At 42.9% G+C, this 16,590-nt stretch overlaps 2 protein-coding genes across 10 annotated transcripts in view; both read right to left on the minus strand.

Annotated features, from left to right (window-relative positions):
- The window catches only part of chfr (checkpoint with forkhead and ring finger domains, E3 ubiquitin protein ligase), a 262,229-nt gene that overhangs the window by 209,792 nt on the left and 35,847 nt on the right, over window positions 1–16,590 (minus strand). The window lies entirely within an intron of this gene.
- fbrsl1 (fibrosin-like 1) overlaps window positions 1–16,590 on the minus strand; it is a 275,251-nt gene that overhangs the window by 182,965 nt on the left and 75,696 nt on the right. For all 9 annotated transcript variants that reach the window (XM_083979470.1, XM_083979474.1, XM_083979469.1 and 6 more), the window contains exon 2: window positions 13,025–13,249. In XM_083979470.1, the coding sequence (XP_083835596.1) occupies window positions 13,025–13,249 (225 nt within the window). The remainder of the gene's footprint in view (window positions 1–13,024; window positions 13,250–16,590) is intronic.

Here is a 16,590-nt window from a genome sequence, read left to right on the forward strand (position 1 = left end):
CACAGCTCAAGTCTTCCCTTCAACTTCAATCACATGTCACACCTCTCAATTACACCCCGATGGTACCCGCTGAGCACCGAAAGACTCTTTTGTGTCTTATTCTGACTCATTTCATTCTGAAAGCAGGTCTGATAAAAGATCAGAGTCATTTCAAAATAAACAATCTACCTTTCTAAAGAAACACCTTCCCTTACAAGAAAAATACTATCTTGTTACCATCTGCATTAGACAAGCCTTAGCTATTGTATTCAAACTAGAAAATCTCCACATATTTTAAATATTAAACGTTGAACCTGTTAGTAATAGTCATGAATAGTGCCCCCAGCCCTCACCCCCCACACTATGTGAACCTGTGACTGAACATACTGGGCGCTTCACACCCATATTATTCTGACAGTTCAACCCCTTGAGCCAACTCCTCCCCTCGGGGGCCAGGGGACAAACCCTGGCCTTCTCTCCCTATCCGCAAGAGCCACACCCCATCTGGATTGAGCTCCTCGGGGACTGCTGGGGGGCGTGTCAACCCCCAGTCTGACACCCCCCCGCCTCAGGGTGTACATGCTCTATTGTGCAAAAGCAATCATTCTTAACCCGCATAAACCCCCCCTCCCCTCCCCTCCCCACCACCACCACCACCACCACCACCTCGGTTCTTTTTGTTTTGCAAATGGCCTCTCCCACATCATTGTACATACACACTCCAACCACTGAGCTCTGGGGACCATCCAGGAAGTAATTGTGGCTTTTGTGCGTGTGGTCCCCCCCTCTTCCTCAAAGGAGCCGCGCCCCCTTGTCAGCTGTCATCATATAACTGCCTGCAGACCCAGGGGCCTAATGACAGGATCTATAGTACATGAAAACACAATTATAGCCCTTGGTTCAATTGCTACTGTGTGAATGGCCTTTAAAAGAGGAAGAAAGGAACCAAACACATGCTGCCCGCTCCGAGGCATATACGTCTGAACAATATCCCCTAAATCACAACCCATTAAAACGCACAGAGCCTCATTCTAGGCGCGAATATTCTAAATACACCCTTTTTAAGAGACTCCCCTAATGTAGCTGTTATTGTAATTGTAGGACATGCTTGATGCGATGAGATTTCTGACTGACATGGATACATTTGACCTTGTATAGCACCGCTGCTTTCCGTTTTAATGAGCTAATATGAGCAATGGCGCTGGCATATACAACCCACCCATGAGCCCGTGTTCCAGCGGCATTTCATTATCTCTGGCGATGCTGTTTTCATGGCAATATTTTGAAGCCACATTAAGCATCCATTACACAACGCTGCAGGAAACATGTTGATGGAACCTGTAAAAGATTCACCGCCCAGGCTCGATATTGCAGACCCCAGCATGCTTTACATTAGACAGGCAAAATGGCAGAAAGAGGAGAGGAGAGGCCTCCCACTATGTTTTTCAAATGGGAACAGTGACCCCCAATGGACGATACAATGCAGTCTGGCAAAGGGTTAACGCAGCATCATACACCACGACATCATGTATGAGGGTGCAATGACTGTCTAATGCACCAGGGGTCAGTGTTGTATCACAGGAAAACTGAGCACGGTGAGAAAGAAAGGGAAAGCTGTGGCTGCAAAGATCACATCTGTCTCAGTGACATCACTAATCCCATTTAATCCGTTTGAGTTAATGTCCAGCTTTGCAAGTCGTCGACCCCCCCACCGCCTCCCTTCACCCCTTAGGCACTGGGCTATGAAAACATGGGCAGGGGCCTCAGCAGATCCCATTAATGTAGTGACCTGAATGGGTTAAAGTGGCAAAGATGATGCTTAAATGTTGTGACGCCGCCAAGTGGACAAGCATTTCATCACAGCCACACAAGGAGAGACACACGCACGCAGACACATAAGCCCACATGCCTGAATACACAGAAGCACATATGTGTTTGCAGTGTGTAAACACATGAGAACACACAAACCCAAAATAAGAATAAAAAGAGATACAACACAAGCATGTAAATGAGATGCACAACGCACCGGGACACACATGCGAAAACACGAAAACACATTCTGCAAGCCAAGCAATGATTAAATGGAATCCAATTAAATAGGTGCTAATTGCAGCACTAATTAACTAAAACAAATTGATACAACTGTGACAAGGAGAGAATGAAGCATTTGCAAAGACGGGGCAGAACAATACACGTGGAGTGGAGCAGCCTACTGCAGGATGGCATCAGGATACGTCTGGCCATTCTATTGTCTTAGCTCCTCTCAAGCCTGTCAAAACACACAGGCCTCCAAACAAAAGACCTCTCACAACTACAGGAGGCTTCTCTTCTTGGTGCAGGCTCAGGACTGCCACCCAGTTCCATTCTCCCTAACAAACATGAGATCCCTATGTCCTTAAAGCCCCTCATGTAACACAGCACAGCTCAGCACGCCAGACAGCTGCCAGCCTCCCAACACAGTGGTAACCAGGGAACCTGACACCTGATAGAGCTGAGTTACAGTCCTTCTCTTAGGACTTAACCAGTGTTTTCATTTTTTTTCCAAAGGTATCTGTGTAAATGCTTGGATGAAACACTGGGACAGTTATTTTTACATTTAAATACATGTCTCATTTAGCTGAAGATTCAACAAACCACATTAAAGCTTTTTACATTTGCAGACACTGAATGCATCTTTGCCGTTTCTAGGGAAGATTTCTCTGGTGCACAGATGACATGGAAAAGAGCATCAGTTTACCAAAAGTGAAAAACGATGTAATGTTAAGTATCATGCTGCATAAATAAACAAGCAATATTTTAAGCACCACAGCACCAGATAATAAGAAGCCACAAGCAAACAAAGTGAGATCTCACATATTAGAATTTAGAATGAGAAAATTAAAATGTTATTGCACGCTACGGCATTACCGCTACGTTTTGACAAGAAAAATATTCAGCATCACCGGTGGATGACACTTTTTATGTACACTCCCTGAAAAGGCCAACATCTGCTAACTTCTACATGAAGTAACATGAAAAGCAGCCCCATCTGAGGATCTGGGCTGAGCGACCTCATTTCCAACACTTTGTTCTCTGGTTCCCTGAACTGTGGTGTTCAGTGTCAGTTAAGGGCTGTTCAGCTCGGTTCAAAGTGGCAGTGTGCTTCCTGTGACATCTTCAGTAAGAATACTTGTTAAAAGTAGATTTGATGCAGGTGCACAAACTGCACATAAACGCGTTATCACACACAGCTGCTCTCGTATGCTACAGGCTGCCACCCTCTTCTTGTTTACATCTGTACACGACCTTTGTAATAAGTCTGTTTGATCAAAGCACTTCACAATAAATCTGACTTCAGACTTGCAGCTCCAACTGTGATACTTTGTAGAAAGCTTTTGCAGGAGGAATATGACCCCAGACAGCGAGATTTCCTGAAGCACAGATTTCTGAACTGCTCCCTAAACATTACTGTAATATAAACCTCAATGATACTGTAAATCATAAAGCACAAGGTGTAATAAAGTGGCTCTCCCTGCTGTCTGCTCTAGTTAAACATCTACCAGGGGCAATATATCTGTTGCTATAGCTACAGATTCTCCAGTAGATGCATAACTAGAAGATGATGTAGCCTGGGAGGTCCCACTTTAATAAATAAAATTAAAAAAAAGAAAGTAATCACAAGTAGGCAACAAGCATAGCACAGAGAAATAATGTCCTGACAAATTTATTGTGGCTAACACCTGCCTCCTGAGTCCAAAACATAATGACTGCAAAGAAAAACTGCTGCGCAACAATGTAACTGTAAAATTTAACATCGCTCTAAAATAATGCTCTTACCATGTACAGCAAAATCAGCTAGCACACTGTGTCCAGGAGGAGTTTCTCTTTGCCTGTGTTACCTAGTCAAATCCCAGCATGCAATAGCCACAGCTCCTGCAGAGCATGACTTTAGATCCCTGCTAATTTAATGTTCCCAGGCCTAATTGTCCCCAGAGTGGTTGCTCTGAAGTAGCCCTGCTGTATCTCAATGGCTGGGGCTTGTTAAAAGTGAAGGGATGTGTGTATGTGTGTGAGTGCGTGTGTGTGTGTGTGTGTGTGTGTGTGTGTGTGTGTGTGTGTGTGTGTGTGTGTGTGTGTGTGTGTGTGTGTGTGTGTGTGTGTGTGTGTGTGTGTGTGTGTGTGTGTGTGTGTGTGTGTGTGTGTGTGTGTGGACCTACATTACAGCAACCCGGCCAAGCACCTTACATGGCCTGACATTAATCACTGTGCACTGTCCCATGCAATATTCACCTGGCTAAGCACAGCGGGCACAGAGGCTGTCTGGGTTCGGACGCTCTATGTCATTCTCTTGCCTTTATTTCCAGTTCTATTTCAGTCTCTCTGTCTCTCTGCAGATCTCTCTCTCTCGTTGTCGAAGGATCTGGGGGGCTGCGGCTGTAGCTGGGAGAGGTGTTAGATCCTTACGAAAAAATCCAGAGAGAGCTAAATATTCCTGGAGGTCACACTCACACTTACTCACAACATCATTTTACTGGTGCTTCCATTGAAAGGAGGTTTTGCTGAGATTGCTCTAATGGGTTATATTTATCATAGTCACATTTACATTCTTGCCCTTTCCACAATCTGCCACCTTTGAGTTTAGCGACTCTCCACATCCAACCATCTGGGGCCAGCTCAGACTGGGACCCAGTTCAACTCTAAACCATCCCCTGGGACGAGAGCAGTGGTCACTAAATCCTTCTCTGCCCTCCCCCGCCTCCATTTCAACACCAGTGGGACTGTTCCCTCATCCTTTCCCAGCCTTCCCTTGGCATCCTGGGCAAAGTCAACACCACCAGTCCCAGTGGAAACCCACGGGGACGAGTTTGGCTGCTTACACTAAATCCACTGTGGTCAAGCCGTCTGCTGGGCAAAAATAGATGGCATTTAGGAAACTTGAACACACACACAGAGAAAGGTATGAACTCCCAGACACGTCTTCATATAGGAAAATCATCTCACAGAGGGGAGGATTAAAGTCCACTGGCCTTTTTTCTTTTCTTTTTTTTAAACCATGAATCACAAATCTGTGCCAGTAGTTCCCTGGAATTTATTTGCAGACATTAATTTACCAATTCTCATTATCTTGTTATGTATGGGAACTTTTGGATTTCTTCTACTGTAAAATTCAATCAATACCCATGGTTTGTCACAGATTACAACAACTACAACTAAATTGCCAGACAATTTCAAATATTCAACCATTTGAGTTACTGAGTGGATTCACAGTATCTTCAATCTAAAAACATTCTTAGGCTATAAATCAATTAATGGTAATGTGTATCATAGTGACATTTTACCTTTCATGTAACATTGTCTGATCCATGTTCTCATTAGCTGGCTTTACTAATTAATAATGGGAAAATGTTTCTTAGTTATGTCATTCTGATGTTACTATAGCATACAGTATGTGCTGGAAGCTCATCAAATGTTCTTTGGTCTGCTCTTGAAGTTAATGAAGTCAAAAATGTAATTAAATTCCTAATTTGTAGTTTAATATTTTAAAAAAAAAGATAAAATCCTGAGGAATACATCTTTCATTTGAGTCATAATTCACACTGGCATGCTGTAACCACATCATAAAAACAAACATGATGTGAATATGGTCTGGATAGAGTCACTGGTTCAAATGCCCAGAGCAGCTGTGTAGTCTTGTTGGGGGGGTAAAACTCTTCTTTCCTTAGCCACTGCAACTGAGGTTCCCTGCAGGAAGGCACTAGAGTTTAAGCAACATGTCACTTTATAGTGCAAAAGCACAAACTACAACTAAAGATTCAATGATAAAATAACAAGCAATTAACAGTATCAGCAATATACATAAATGTATAGCTTACGTGTCCCTCTATGCCTTTTGTAGGGCTTATAATGTAATAAACTCCACCATCAGCTCCATCAGCGACAGCATGAAACACAGGAAATTCAAAGTTTCCATTCAATTCTTAGCCAAGAGAACTAAGATTGTTGGGGAATTTCTAATCATCATCATCGTAATCATACATTATAATATTTTCTAAATAATCTGGGCCAAAGCTTTTACTGTAGATCAAACTCCTCACGTCCTTCCCCAGACGTGAGTGTGTGTTCCTCTGTTGACTTGTCTTTGATATGGTGGAGACAATTGTCTGACATGTGATTATGCATCATGTGCATGTTCAAGCTACAAGCATCTAACTAACTGATCTGTCAAGGTTTATTACAAGTCACGCTCCTCCACTCATCTCTGGCTCTCTACTCGGCACACACACACTGAGCCACACACTCTTGCGTATGATGTGCCTGCAGACACCTCTGCAGCGCACCTCATTATCCACTCATCTAATAATGCTCTTTGTTAAATTGCAGTGTTAACCTGAGTAATAGGAGTAAAGGCCTTTTCTATCATGTTACCACTTACAAGCCTTCCAACCCCATAATTACATCAAGGATTTCACATTTTAGGACTGATCTCATTACAGGGGCAACAGTAGATAGTGTTTCAGTTCTTGATCAACCACAACATTAGAAGCAGATTGAGCAAAACGTGTAAGCCTCAGGAGATTAGATGGAACAAATATTTCTTTATGAGGTGGAGGGAAAATGTCAAATTTAAAGCAAATTTCAGTTTCGGTAAGTGACTAATCATAATACCTACATTATATTGATGATACTGAAGTTGTTCTCCATCAACATATGGCTGCTTGATGAAGGTTTTCTATCTTTACAACATTAAATGGGACTTTTTAGTTGAACAGTTGACATAAGTCAGCTGTACTTCATTGCAGCTCAGAGACTTTCCAAATTTGAGAGAATTTACCAGTTAAACTGGGCTGGAAACAGTGTTAGCCAGGTGAGCTACAGACAGGTGACAATTCAGTCCCAGTTGGGTGGTGTTGGGCCACCACGTGCTGCCAGAATAACTTGGCATTGATTCTCCAAGTCTCTGAACTCTACTAGGGGGATGTTTTGATGATCTCCTGTGGGTGTTACATCATTTCCATCCTCATGAAACATCATGTTTCATCAAAGGGTGTGAGGTGATCACTCAGGACAACTAAGCATTGATTGCAGTGACCTGCGGTCCCAAACCATGCCAGCAAAATTTCCCCCCTCCCGCCCCCCCTTAGCATAACAGAGCCACAGGATTCCTTCACTGTAGGGTTCACATATTCAGCCATGTACTGTTCCCTTGGTGTAGTTCAACACAGGCTCTTGCAAACTTGTTGAAAATGTGGTGAACCGTATTTCATCTGACTATAGAACACATTTTCCGCAGCTCTGTAGATCAGTGCACCAGTGAACTCTCATGTGTGCATTCATCGTTGTAATGAGGGGTTTAAGCGCTGTGTTACCTGACTATACTGTAATACCTCTCCGTATGCACCTGTGGACACACTGCTCTTGACACAGTCTGATCACTTCCTGCATTAACATTCTTAGCCGAGCGAGGAAAAGTCACTGTTGTTCCTCACACTAATGTACAGTAAGTGATGCATAGACCCTAAATGCAGACACCACAATGAACTTAGATCTTTTCCTCTTGATACAACTTGGCCTGTTCAGCGTTGTGATGCTCCTGCGTGAAAGCATCTGCATTTGTTATGTTTCTCCAATTATTTATTCAGGCTTTTCCTTTAATTCTGTTACTCGCCTTGTATTGTACACTGGGCGTCTCCTGAGTCAAGCGGGTACCACTCAAGGTTGCTGCACCCCAGATAACAACCAGCCTACAGTTATCAGTCATCCTGATCGCCGGGCTGTTACCCCCACCCCACTGCTGATGGGCAGCGGTGCTCATGTCTATCGCGGCTCTCAGGCTGCCCCTGAACTATGCTCCAGTGCACTGTTAATGCCCCAGCTAATCTGATCTGTCTCTGGCTGGCTTACTGCTTATAAACACACCTAGATATGAGGCTGGGGAAGTAATCCTGCAGCAGCTACAGTATGACAGAGGCATGCAGGACACTGGCTTTATGTCCACAGGCTGGTCTGATAGGGAGGGATTTACCTGAGGGAGGGGGGGGGGGGGGGGGGGGGGGTAATAGAGTGGAGTGTCCAGAGGTGTTTTCCTATATGACATTGTTAGTGGTGTGTGTGTATGTGTGTGTGTATGTGTGTGCCTGCTCAGGGTAAAGCACTGCACTAATGGACAGGGAAGGTGATGTGTATATGTGGCTATCAGCGTGTAGCTTGAGCAAGTCAGCATTATGTGTTATTCATGACCCCCTTTTGAAGCATAGTGAAGGTCAAAGCCATGTTGTTGGGGGACCTGCAAGCTTCTCCTCTGCTATGTACCGGCATGACAGATAAAAACAACTACGTAGGTTAGACTGCAGTGTTGTTTCTTCACATTAACATTAATAATAATAAGTTAACGACCAAAATGACACTGAATGTATCTGATTTCTTTGTTTTCATCGTGTTCTCCTCTGGATGTGTGTGTCCTCTGTTACTTTTCAGCTGTCTGAGTTGGACTCTGTTTTGGCTGCTGCTAGTTGGGTTTTAGCTGATAATGACTGAACCTTTCAAGGAGAACTAACCCATTTAAAAGAACTGCATCTGCATGGATTTCAGCAATGAGCTTTTAGGCCTGACTCTTGCCAAAAATAAAAATCAAAAGAAACTGTGTTTCATTTATTCACATATTCATTATGCTTCATTTCTCTCACATGCAAATAGCTGGTACAAATGTTTGGCTGCGATTCAAACAATGTCAGTACTAGCCTTCAAAAGCACCTCCAGAGGAGTGTGACTGCTGCTGAAACAGTTTCTCACAGGATGTGACAGGAAAATAGTCCCTGTGTGTACAGACAGTGTCCAACACATACACAGTTCAAGATATATCTGACATCTGGTCGTCGGCAAGTAAGTAACTTTTGATTGATGACACACTGTTAGCATTCTGGTTGGTAGTCCAATAGAGAAATGTACACACACATGCCTACACACACACACACTGAACCCCTGTGAAGAACTTGGCTCTGACACTGCAGCTCATGTCCTGCGGCAAGCCACTGGCACCCCAGGGTGCCGTGAGGGGAGCAACACATCACCTCTCCTGCAGATCACAGTGGCTGATATGCACTAGGGGAAACGTGTCTGACTGGTGAGACAGCCAAGCAGAGAGATATGGACAGAGAGGGAGGGGCAGCCTGAAGTGCACTCGCCCTAAAAGCATCCTGAATGTAGACATCAGTGTGTTCCATCAGATTGATCTGTCATAATGTCAGAGTACTTGTTTGTTTCAGGGAATCAGAAGAAGTGCAACAGTTATCAAAGCTGTAAATGAGCCTCACATCTATTTCATATCAGACTGAGGAGAAAATCACACACCTGCTTTAAAGCCCAGATGGCTGCTCTGTTCAGCCCTTTCCCACAGCAGACAAAAGTCTTTATGTGTGCACATCCATCTGCTAACATCTGTTAAGTTGTATGAAAGGATCTACAGTAAGCCTCCGTTGATGTAAGTAAGAGTACATTAACAGCACTATGTGTTTATGCCATTGTTAAGATAACTTGCCAGCAAAGAGAGCTGTGAATACTAAACAAGCACATGACTGTGGTAGAGTCTGTCGGTGCCGTTGCCAGGGACATTTTCTACGGCAGATAAAATCCACAAAGGGCTCCTCATCGAAACCCAGTCCATCTGGATGCGGACTTGTTTTATATGCATGGGATCTATCATCCATCCATCTATCAGGGACACTGATAGAAATCATCACAGGGGGTGAGGGTAAAGTAAGAATAGATGTATTGATCTCCTCTTGTACCTCAAGCACTCACTCTTGTAGTCATTTAAGAATTACTAAAATAAAACAGAGCCATGGGTCCAGACTGCTGCTGTGCTCATTGTTATCTAATCTGGAAAACAGTGTAACAATTCCTAGAAATGTACATAGCTGACAGTGTCATGAACTAGCTGACCTACTGTTTGTAAAGAGCAGTGAGTGAGCAAACACTTGATGCAGAGTCAATAATCTAATCTAAGAATACCTCCACACCTCATGAGACAATAACCTGAGGAAATGTGTCTGTGTTTGTAAAGATAAATGAGAGTGAAGCTACAGTAATCAAACTGTTCAGAGGCATCCATGAGTGACTTGCAAGAGACAGGTTGGCACACAGCATGAGTTAGACCCTCAGGCCTCAGCAGACGTTTGGTCATGTGTGAATGTTCTTTCTCTCGCCATAGGCTGTTTGGAAACAAGTTTTATATTCATATTATGGAAGTACAGTAGGTGGTTGTGAGATAAGAAGCCGTTAGGATCTGAACAAACAGCCCTGCTCAAACACAACTGTACTTTTGACTAAAGCACCGATGATTCACTGAGCTTTCTAAATGCTTATTTAAAGGCACAGATCAACTGCTTCATTATTCATAGTGTTATCTATAATTAATTTGTTATGCAACATGATCATGTCATGAGCCTCATTCATCAGCACAGTGATTATAGCAGGAATTGTGTGGCATTGTTTCACAGCATAACTGTTAGTCCTCAAAACAATAATACACCGTAGCTGGGAATTGGGAGTTGTAGTCATATACTAAAAGGTACTGTACGTATGCTTTTGTTGCATGCAGAGATCAGGAGCCAGGGCAGGTTGAAAGATTTTTTAGCTGCTTGATCCCAGACAGTGAGAGAGTCAAACAATGCTTCAGACAAACACCAAGATTAAAGCAAACAACTGATAAAAAGAAAAAAGAAAAAAGGAGTGGAAGTTAAGTAAGAGCAACAGGGAACCACCAGGGAAAAGGAAGCCAGCAGTACTTTATTGATCTGTCCAGCTGGGAAGAGAGACGTCTCCAGTTATCTATCAGACTGAGGTGTTTTTTAGGACTTTAACGATATTGGGGTCAATGTGCCTTCACCGGTCTAAAAACTTCCTCCAAGATACTGCACAGCGCTGAGGAATCATTCACTGCAATGGTTTAGTGTCATACAGCCTTTTACTGAGAGAATATAGCAACTGTCACATAAAGACCACATATATGCAGTTTTGTGGAGTTAAGAACCAGGAGCTTGTTACTGTAGTTACTATTTTCATTTTTTGGTTTGTTTTTCATTGTCAAAATATAGTCAATACTACAAGCCGAAGAATAGTGCATCTGTAGAAGTACCACCTACACGATATTGAAAACTGCAACACTGGTTCTTAAGAACATGAGAAATAAACAGATCCCATATGAAACCATTTCAACATGTATAAATATCACATAAAACAAAATATATCTTATCTAAGACACAGGGTCCAGACTCTCTGTGTCTCTACTTTTGTATGATGCACAACAGGGTAGAGAAATAGGGGGGGTAAATAATTGAAATAAAAATTGTTTTAGATTTACTTTTCCAGTATGGTTTGAGCTGCTTTCATAATCTCTCTACGATCTTAATCTCTGAGGGAGCATGTGCAGTAAATCTTCAGAGGAAGTTAGTGTAAGATATGAAATTCAGCTCAGCTGTAGTTATAAGGTTTTAATATGACAGCAGCAGTTTGCTGATATCATGGATTTATTATCTAGAGCAGAATGTAGATCTGTTTGAGTAATTGCAGCCTATTGCACTTAGACTGTGGATAAGAGCATCAGCTAAATACATAATGTCCAACTGTCTCTTAGCAAACTAAATATCACAGCCAAACTCATTTTCAGCCATGTTAACTTCCTGAGGAAATCTTATCTAAGAGAGATATTTTTGTCTGTGGAGGAGGCCCCCGGGCTACATAGCCTCATTATTTAGTTTGGCTTCCTGACTACATTTCCCCTCTTATCCTCAACAGCACTATGGTGGATCCTGGCCTCGAACAGGAGCATAAAAACATCCGCCCATTTAAACAAACTGTTAACACATAGATGGGCTATCTGACTGAGACAGACTCAGAGTCTGTGGGCTCAGCAGTGTGCTTGAAGCCGGGCATATTGGCAGTCCTCTATCTGTATAAACAAACAGAAAGCCACTTCTGCAGTCATGAAGGAAAACAAGGATAGAATGGCAGCATAAAGCCACCTGAAGGCAGCATACCAACAATCTGTTCATCAAACACAAACACTTTTGGGGTAGCATCAGGACTCATTGGCATACACAAGTCACATACAGTACATTTGTAAATAGACGAGTACAAGCCATCCGCCTGCTATCAGCAAGAGACTGGATGATCACAGTTGGCGGGTAGTCTATGGAGGCAGTCAGCGGAATTATGGGAAAAACACTGGCTTTCACTTTTAACACCCAGTAAGGACACCTCTCTGGTTGAGAATAAATGACTGAATAAATAAATGCAACTACTGGCACCAACTGCCAGCACAGTAAGGTGATACCATTAAAAATACACTGCAGAAAGTTACTTTTAACAGCACAAAGAGACAGGAAGCTATTGTCCACAGTTACCATTAACCACAATGTGAGAAACATCATTACCGACTACAAAACAGCCAGTTGACCAAACCTCAGACAGATCTCTGGCCAACACATTGAATCAAAGGCAACTGGATTTGTAGACAGATAAAGATTCTACAGTCCCACTGTGCTGTTGTGGCAATGACCTGGACTTCCACAGACAATGGGAGCTCTGTCAAAAGCAGAGATAGCCAAGTGAATGTTAAAAAAACATGTCATACACCATTTTCAAAATGACTGTGGCAATAAAGAGTCAATTTCAGACAGCTGTAAATGGGCCAAAACTCCACATGACAACCTTTAGCAGATGGATTTGAAGAAAATGATTTTCTCCAGCGCTGAGCGCTGAGATGTGGTTTGATGTTGTGCAGATAGAGGGGACTCAAGTGTCTCGTGTGAGGTGAAGCTATTTCTTCAGCACTGTGGTACAAAGTCCCTGCTGACACAAGAATAAGTAAAATCACACCTAACAAGGGTGTCAGACGCTGCCTCTTTCACCTCCTTTTTCTGCCTTACAGTGAATGTGGAGCAGATGTCAGACGGATGGAGGGTACACAGTGTATTCAAAAGAAGAGTTTAATGTCAAAACATGGTCATATTCGTTGAATACAGTGCAACAGGATTTCCTGCCTGTAAATGAAAATAAAGGCACTGACCATTTTGTTCTTCTTGGAGTAGGTCTTCTTCAGCAGCCTCTCGTTCATCCTTTCCTGCTCTCGCTGTGCGTGATGCAGGAAGCCGTTCTCCAGGGGGTCCACCACGGGCTGGACATTCTCCTCTTCCTCCTCCACCTCCTCATCTTCCTTTTTCTGCCGCTTCGCCACCTTTTTCTCCTTCCACCGCTCCTTCTTCTCCTGTGTCTTCACAACTCCGCTCTTCTTCTACAGAGAGAAGTGGTACAGTAAGAAGATTGTTAGAATCTAGGTGCTAACAAATGACCAAGTGTGTGAAGATGAAGAGACATCCACATGATACATATAGTGGAGCAGTGGATACACTGCTACTGTAGCCCTCGATGATATGAGTGTGGTTAATAAAAGTTAACAGCAAAAGAAACAAAATGATTACAAATTACCATGGCAGTATTAGTGGATGCTGTATAATGTCTTTTTACAAAGCCCATATCACTTTCCATAGGAATTCACACTTGCTCTGTGGTGACAGAGCTACTAATCAATGCCACACTGACAAGAGAGATTTACTGCTTTTAGTGTCTCAAGGATTTTCTTTAAGACCTTGAAACAATTGTACACCAGGTGATGACAAGTCTATGAAATACGACACTTAAAGCCGCCTTTGAACAAGAACAAAGCGGACAGATATCGAGATGGATAGACAGACTGGCAGGAGATGAATGTGTAAAAGAATGAAGTGAGGGTGTGCCACAGCTGGCAGATAGTCAAGCGCGCAGCCCCTTTCACTGTTGGGTTACACAAAGCAAGCAAACACTCGAGCAAAGAGCGGCGATGCTCGCTCGCTCTCTCTAAAAATCTTTAATCCTGTCAACAGCAGAACAATGCCTTACTGGAGCCCATAATCACTTTATGGCTCAGATATAATGAGCTTATGATGTGAAGTGCTGCTTTAACACACACTGGAGAAAATACAGTCGCTCTACACTTACACTATGACCAAGCAATTTCCCCCTTTAACTAATCATTCCTTTCATGCTTAGGTTACGGCCTATGCGGAATTGGCGTTTGTTTATGTGAAACCAAACACCATTTGCAAACTGCCTGGTATCTGGCTCAGTAGATTTCCTTCACCGCCTCTCCCTGCTCACCCCATGACCAGTACTGCACAGGAAGACATCAATGGCACCATGCTGTGTATGGCCTATCATTGCTTGTGTTTGCTTCATTTTAGCTTTAATTGAGCAGTTTCTGTCTTGCGAATGAAACTCTGCATCCCAGTTCCTAAAAGCACTGATATATCCAACGCCATCGCATCATAGCAATCAAAGCATTGTGTGTCTGAAAAAGCAAATAAACAATGGAACCTAACGTCAGCTTAAACGTGTCATTCAAAGTACAAGAGTGCACTCCACTCTGTTTACCATTCATACAGCTGTTCTGCCCATATACAGTTTTTTCAGTCGCTCACAGAAACTCTCTAATTACCCATTCAGTGTTGAAATTACAGCCAGTGTTTTATATGTAGAGAGTGAAGATGCTCAGTTTAGTTTGCTACGACACTTTGATGCAGAAACCGATGAAATGTTACACAGTCTGTGTGTCAGAACCCTACTACATTACCTATCACTAACCTTGGCAAGGAAATTACAGCATGACTGACTAGCATGTCAGTCAGCCCAGCTAAATGACATTGATTAACTTCAGGTTTAACACTGCTTGTCTTTCTATTTTTCTGGTTCATATAATACAAGTGGCAGGTAGCCACCACCTGGAGTTATCTACAGACGTTAAAACTTGACAGAGGTCAACCTGAGCTCTAGATGCACTGGCAGTGTGAGGAACATGACGGTGAAGAAATATACACACACTGACACATAGGCACATCTGCCAGCCTGTGGAAACCACCGCTGCCTGCCTGCTTGTGTGTCAAGTGATTGAATGGTATCCTCCTCCTGGGCTTCTGCTGCCTCTTATTTCCAGATCTCATCAGGCCTGAGTGGAGATTGTGACACACCGCTGCCTGGTAAAGCCTTTTGGTGGATATCGCTGTATGTCTGAATGGCGGATGACGACGTGCCGCTGCTTGAAGCTGCATGGAGTTCAAGGCCGAGGGCTGCTGGTTCACGTTCCGACATCTGTTCACAGCCAGCAGCGCTCGGCCCGACCGCAGTTCGCTCAGCACTCCATATGAATAATCAAATTATTGGCTTCGAGGGTGGGAGGTTAGCAGATGTCTAACGCATTAACCCTGTAACTGCTAATGAATGACACCTTCTGTAACAAAAGGTGGTTATGTTTCAGGCACTGCAAAGAAATTGCCGTGAAAATCAAGAAGTACAATTTTACTACAATTTAATTGTGGAGGGAGGAAGGGAGGGAGTGAGAAGGCAAAAATCCTTAAACCACCCACACAAACACCTTCATTATGATGTTCTAGTCCAGGAGCCTTGGCATAAGGTATTTGGTGCTACACTGAACATGCTTGTGGCTGAACTGTTTTTTTTTACTTACTGGTACAATTCCCAGCCTCCTAGGAGAAGCTGTTTGGAAACACATGAAGTATTTCAGTGTATTAGGTTTTCTTCTCACAACTTTAGTGGAAAAAAAATTACCCTAACACGTTTTAAGACTGGGCACGATGCTCAATGACTGCTAGAAGATTGATTGTTTTCATAGTGAGAGCTAACACAGTAATTTCCATTTATGTGCCACAGTGCATGATGTAACAGAATAGACTGACTATAGACTAAAGATTAACATGCTGTATGTAAGTGCTCTTAACACCTTCCTGCACAACAGTACTTGAGACAACTTACAGTACGGTCATAGTCAAAGTAGCTGCAATGTGTTTGTCCATAAAGACAGTAGTCCATGTATCAGTCTAGCCTCACTTCACCAATTACAACAGCACAGAGGAATGCTTAAGTGATGCTGCTGACAGGTTGACACCTCTTTGAGAGAGGGATTTAATGTCATGACACTGACACTGGCATCACAAGGCTCAGAGTCAGTGCAGCTCCTCTTTTCTCATGAGGTGCCAGTCGGTATTAACAGAAGCACCTTTAAAGAGCTGTTACAAACACAAAGAAACTAAAGTCTGTTAACAGGAGACACTGAGAACACAATCAGGTGTTTTGCTCCTGATAGGCAACACTGAAGCTTCAGTAAGACTGCGCGTCAATAACCTTTAAGTCGGGATTGCAATTTGCAATTGGCCTTACTAATTAATTGAAGCGTACCATTATGGGAAAACCAGCAGTAAGTGGGGGATCAATTAAATATCAACTTGCATCAATGTGGAGCCTTATTAGCATTCTGAAGAGCATCACTGAGGTTATGATGTGTCAGCCCAAGTAAAAAAAAACATGCAGACACACAAGTGGCACAAAGATTATTGGACAGTTTAACACATGCATCTTCAATTGCAGGACAAACTGTGCAAATCTATGCATTTGTATATAACAATTAAAGGATATTATTATTATCTAAGTAAAGATGACAGATATGGGAGTGCAAAATTGGAATTAGATTTGGTGGCCTGCAGGTCCAAATCTTAGGAAAACAAAATGTTCATTTATCCTTTATGT

Source organism: Trachurus trachurus (assembly GCF_905171665.1).
Source record: "Trachurus trachurus genome assembly, chromosome: 9".
In the NCBI taxonomy this organism is placed as follows: Eukaryota; Metazoa; Chordata; class Actinopteri; order Carangiformes; family Carangidae; genus Trachurus; species Trachurus trachurus.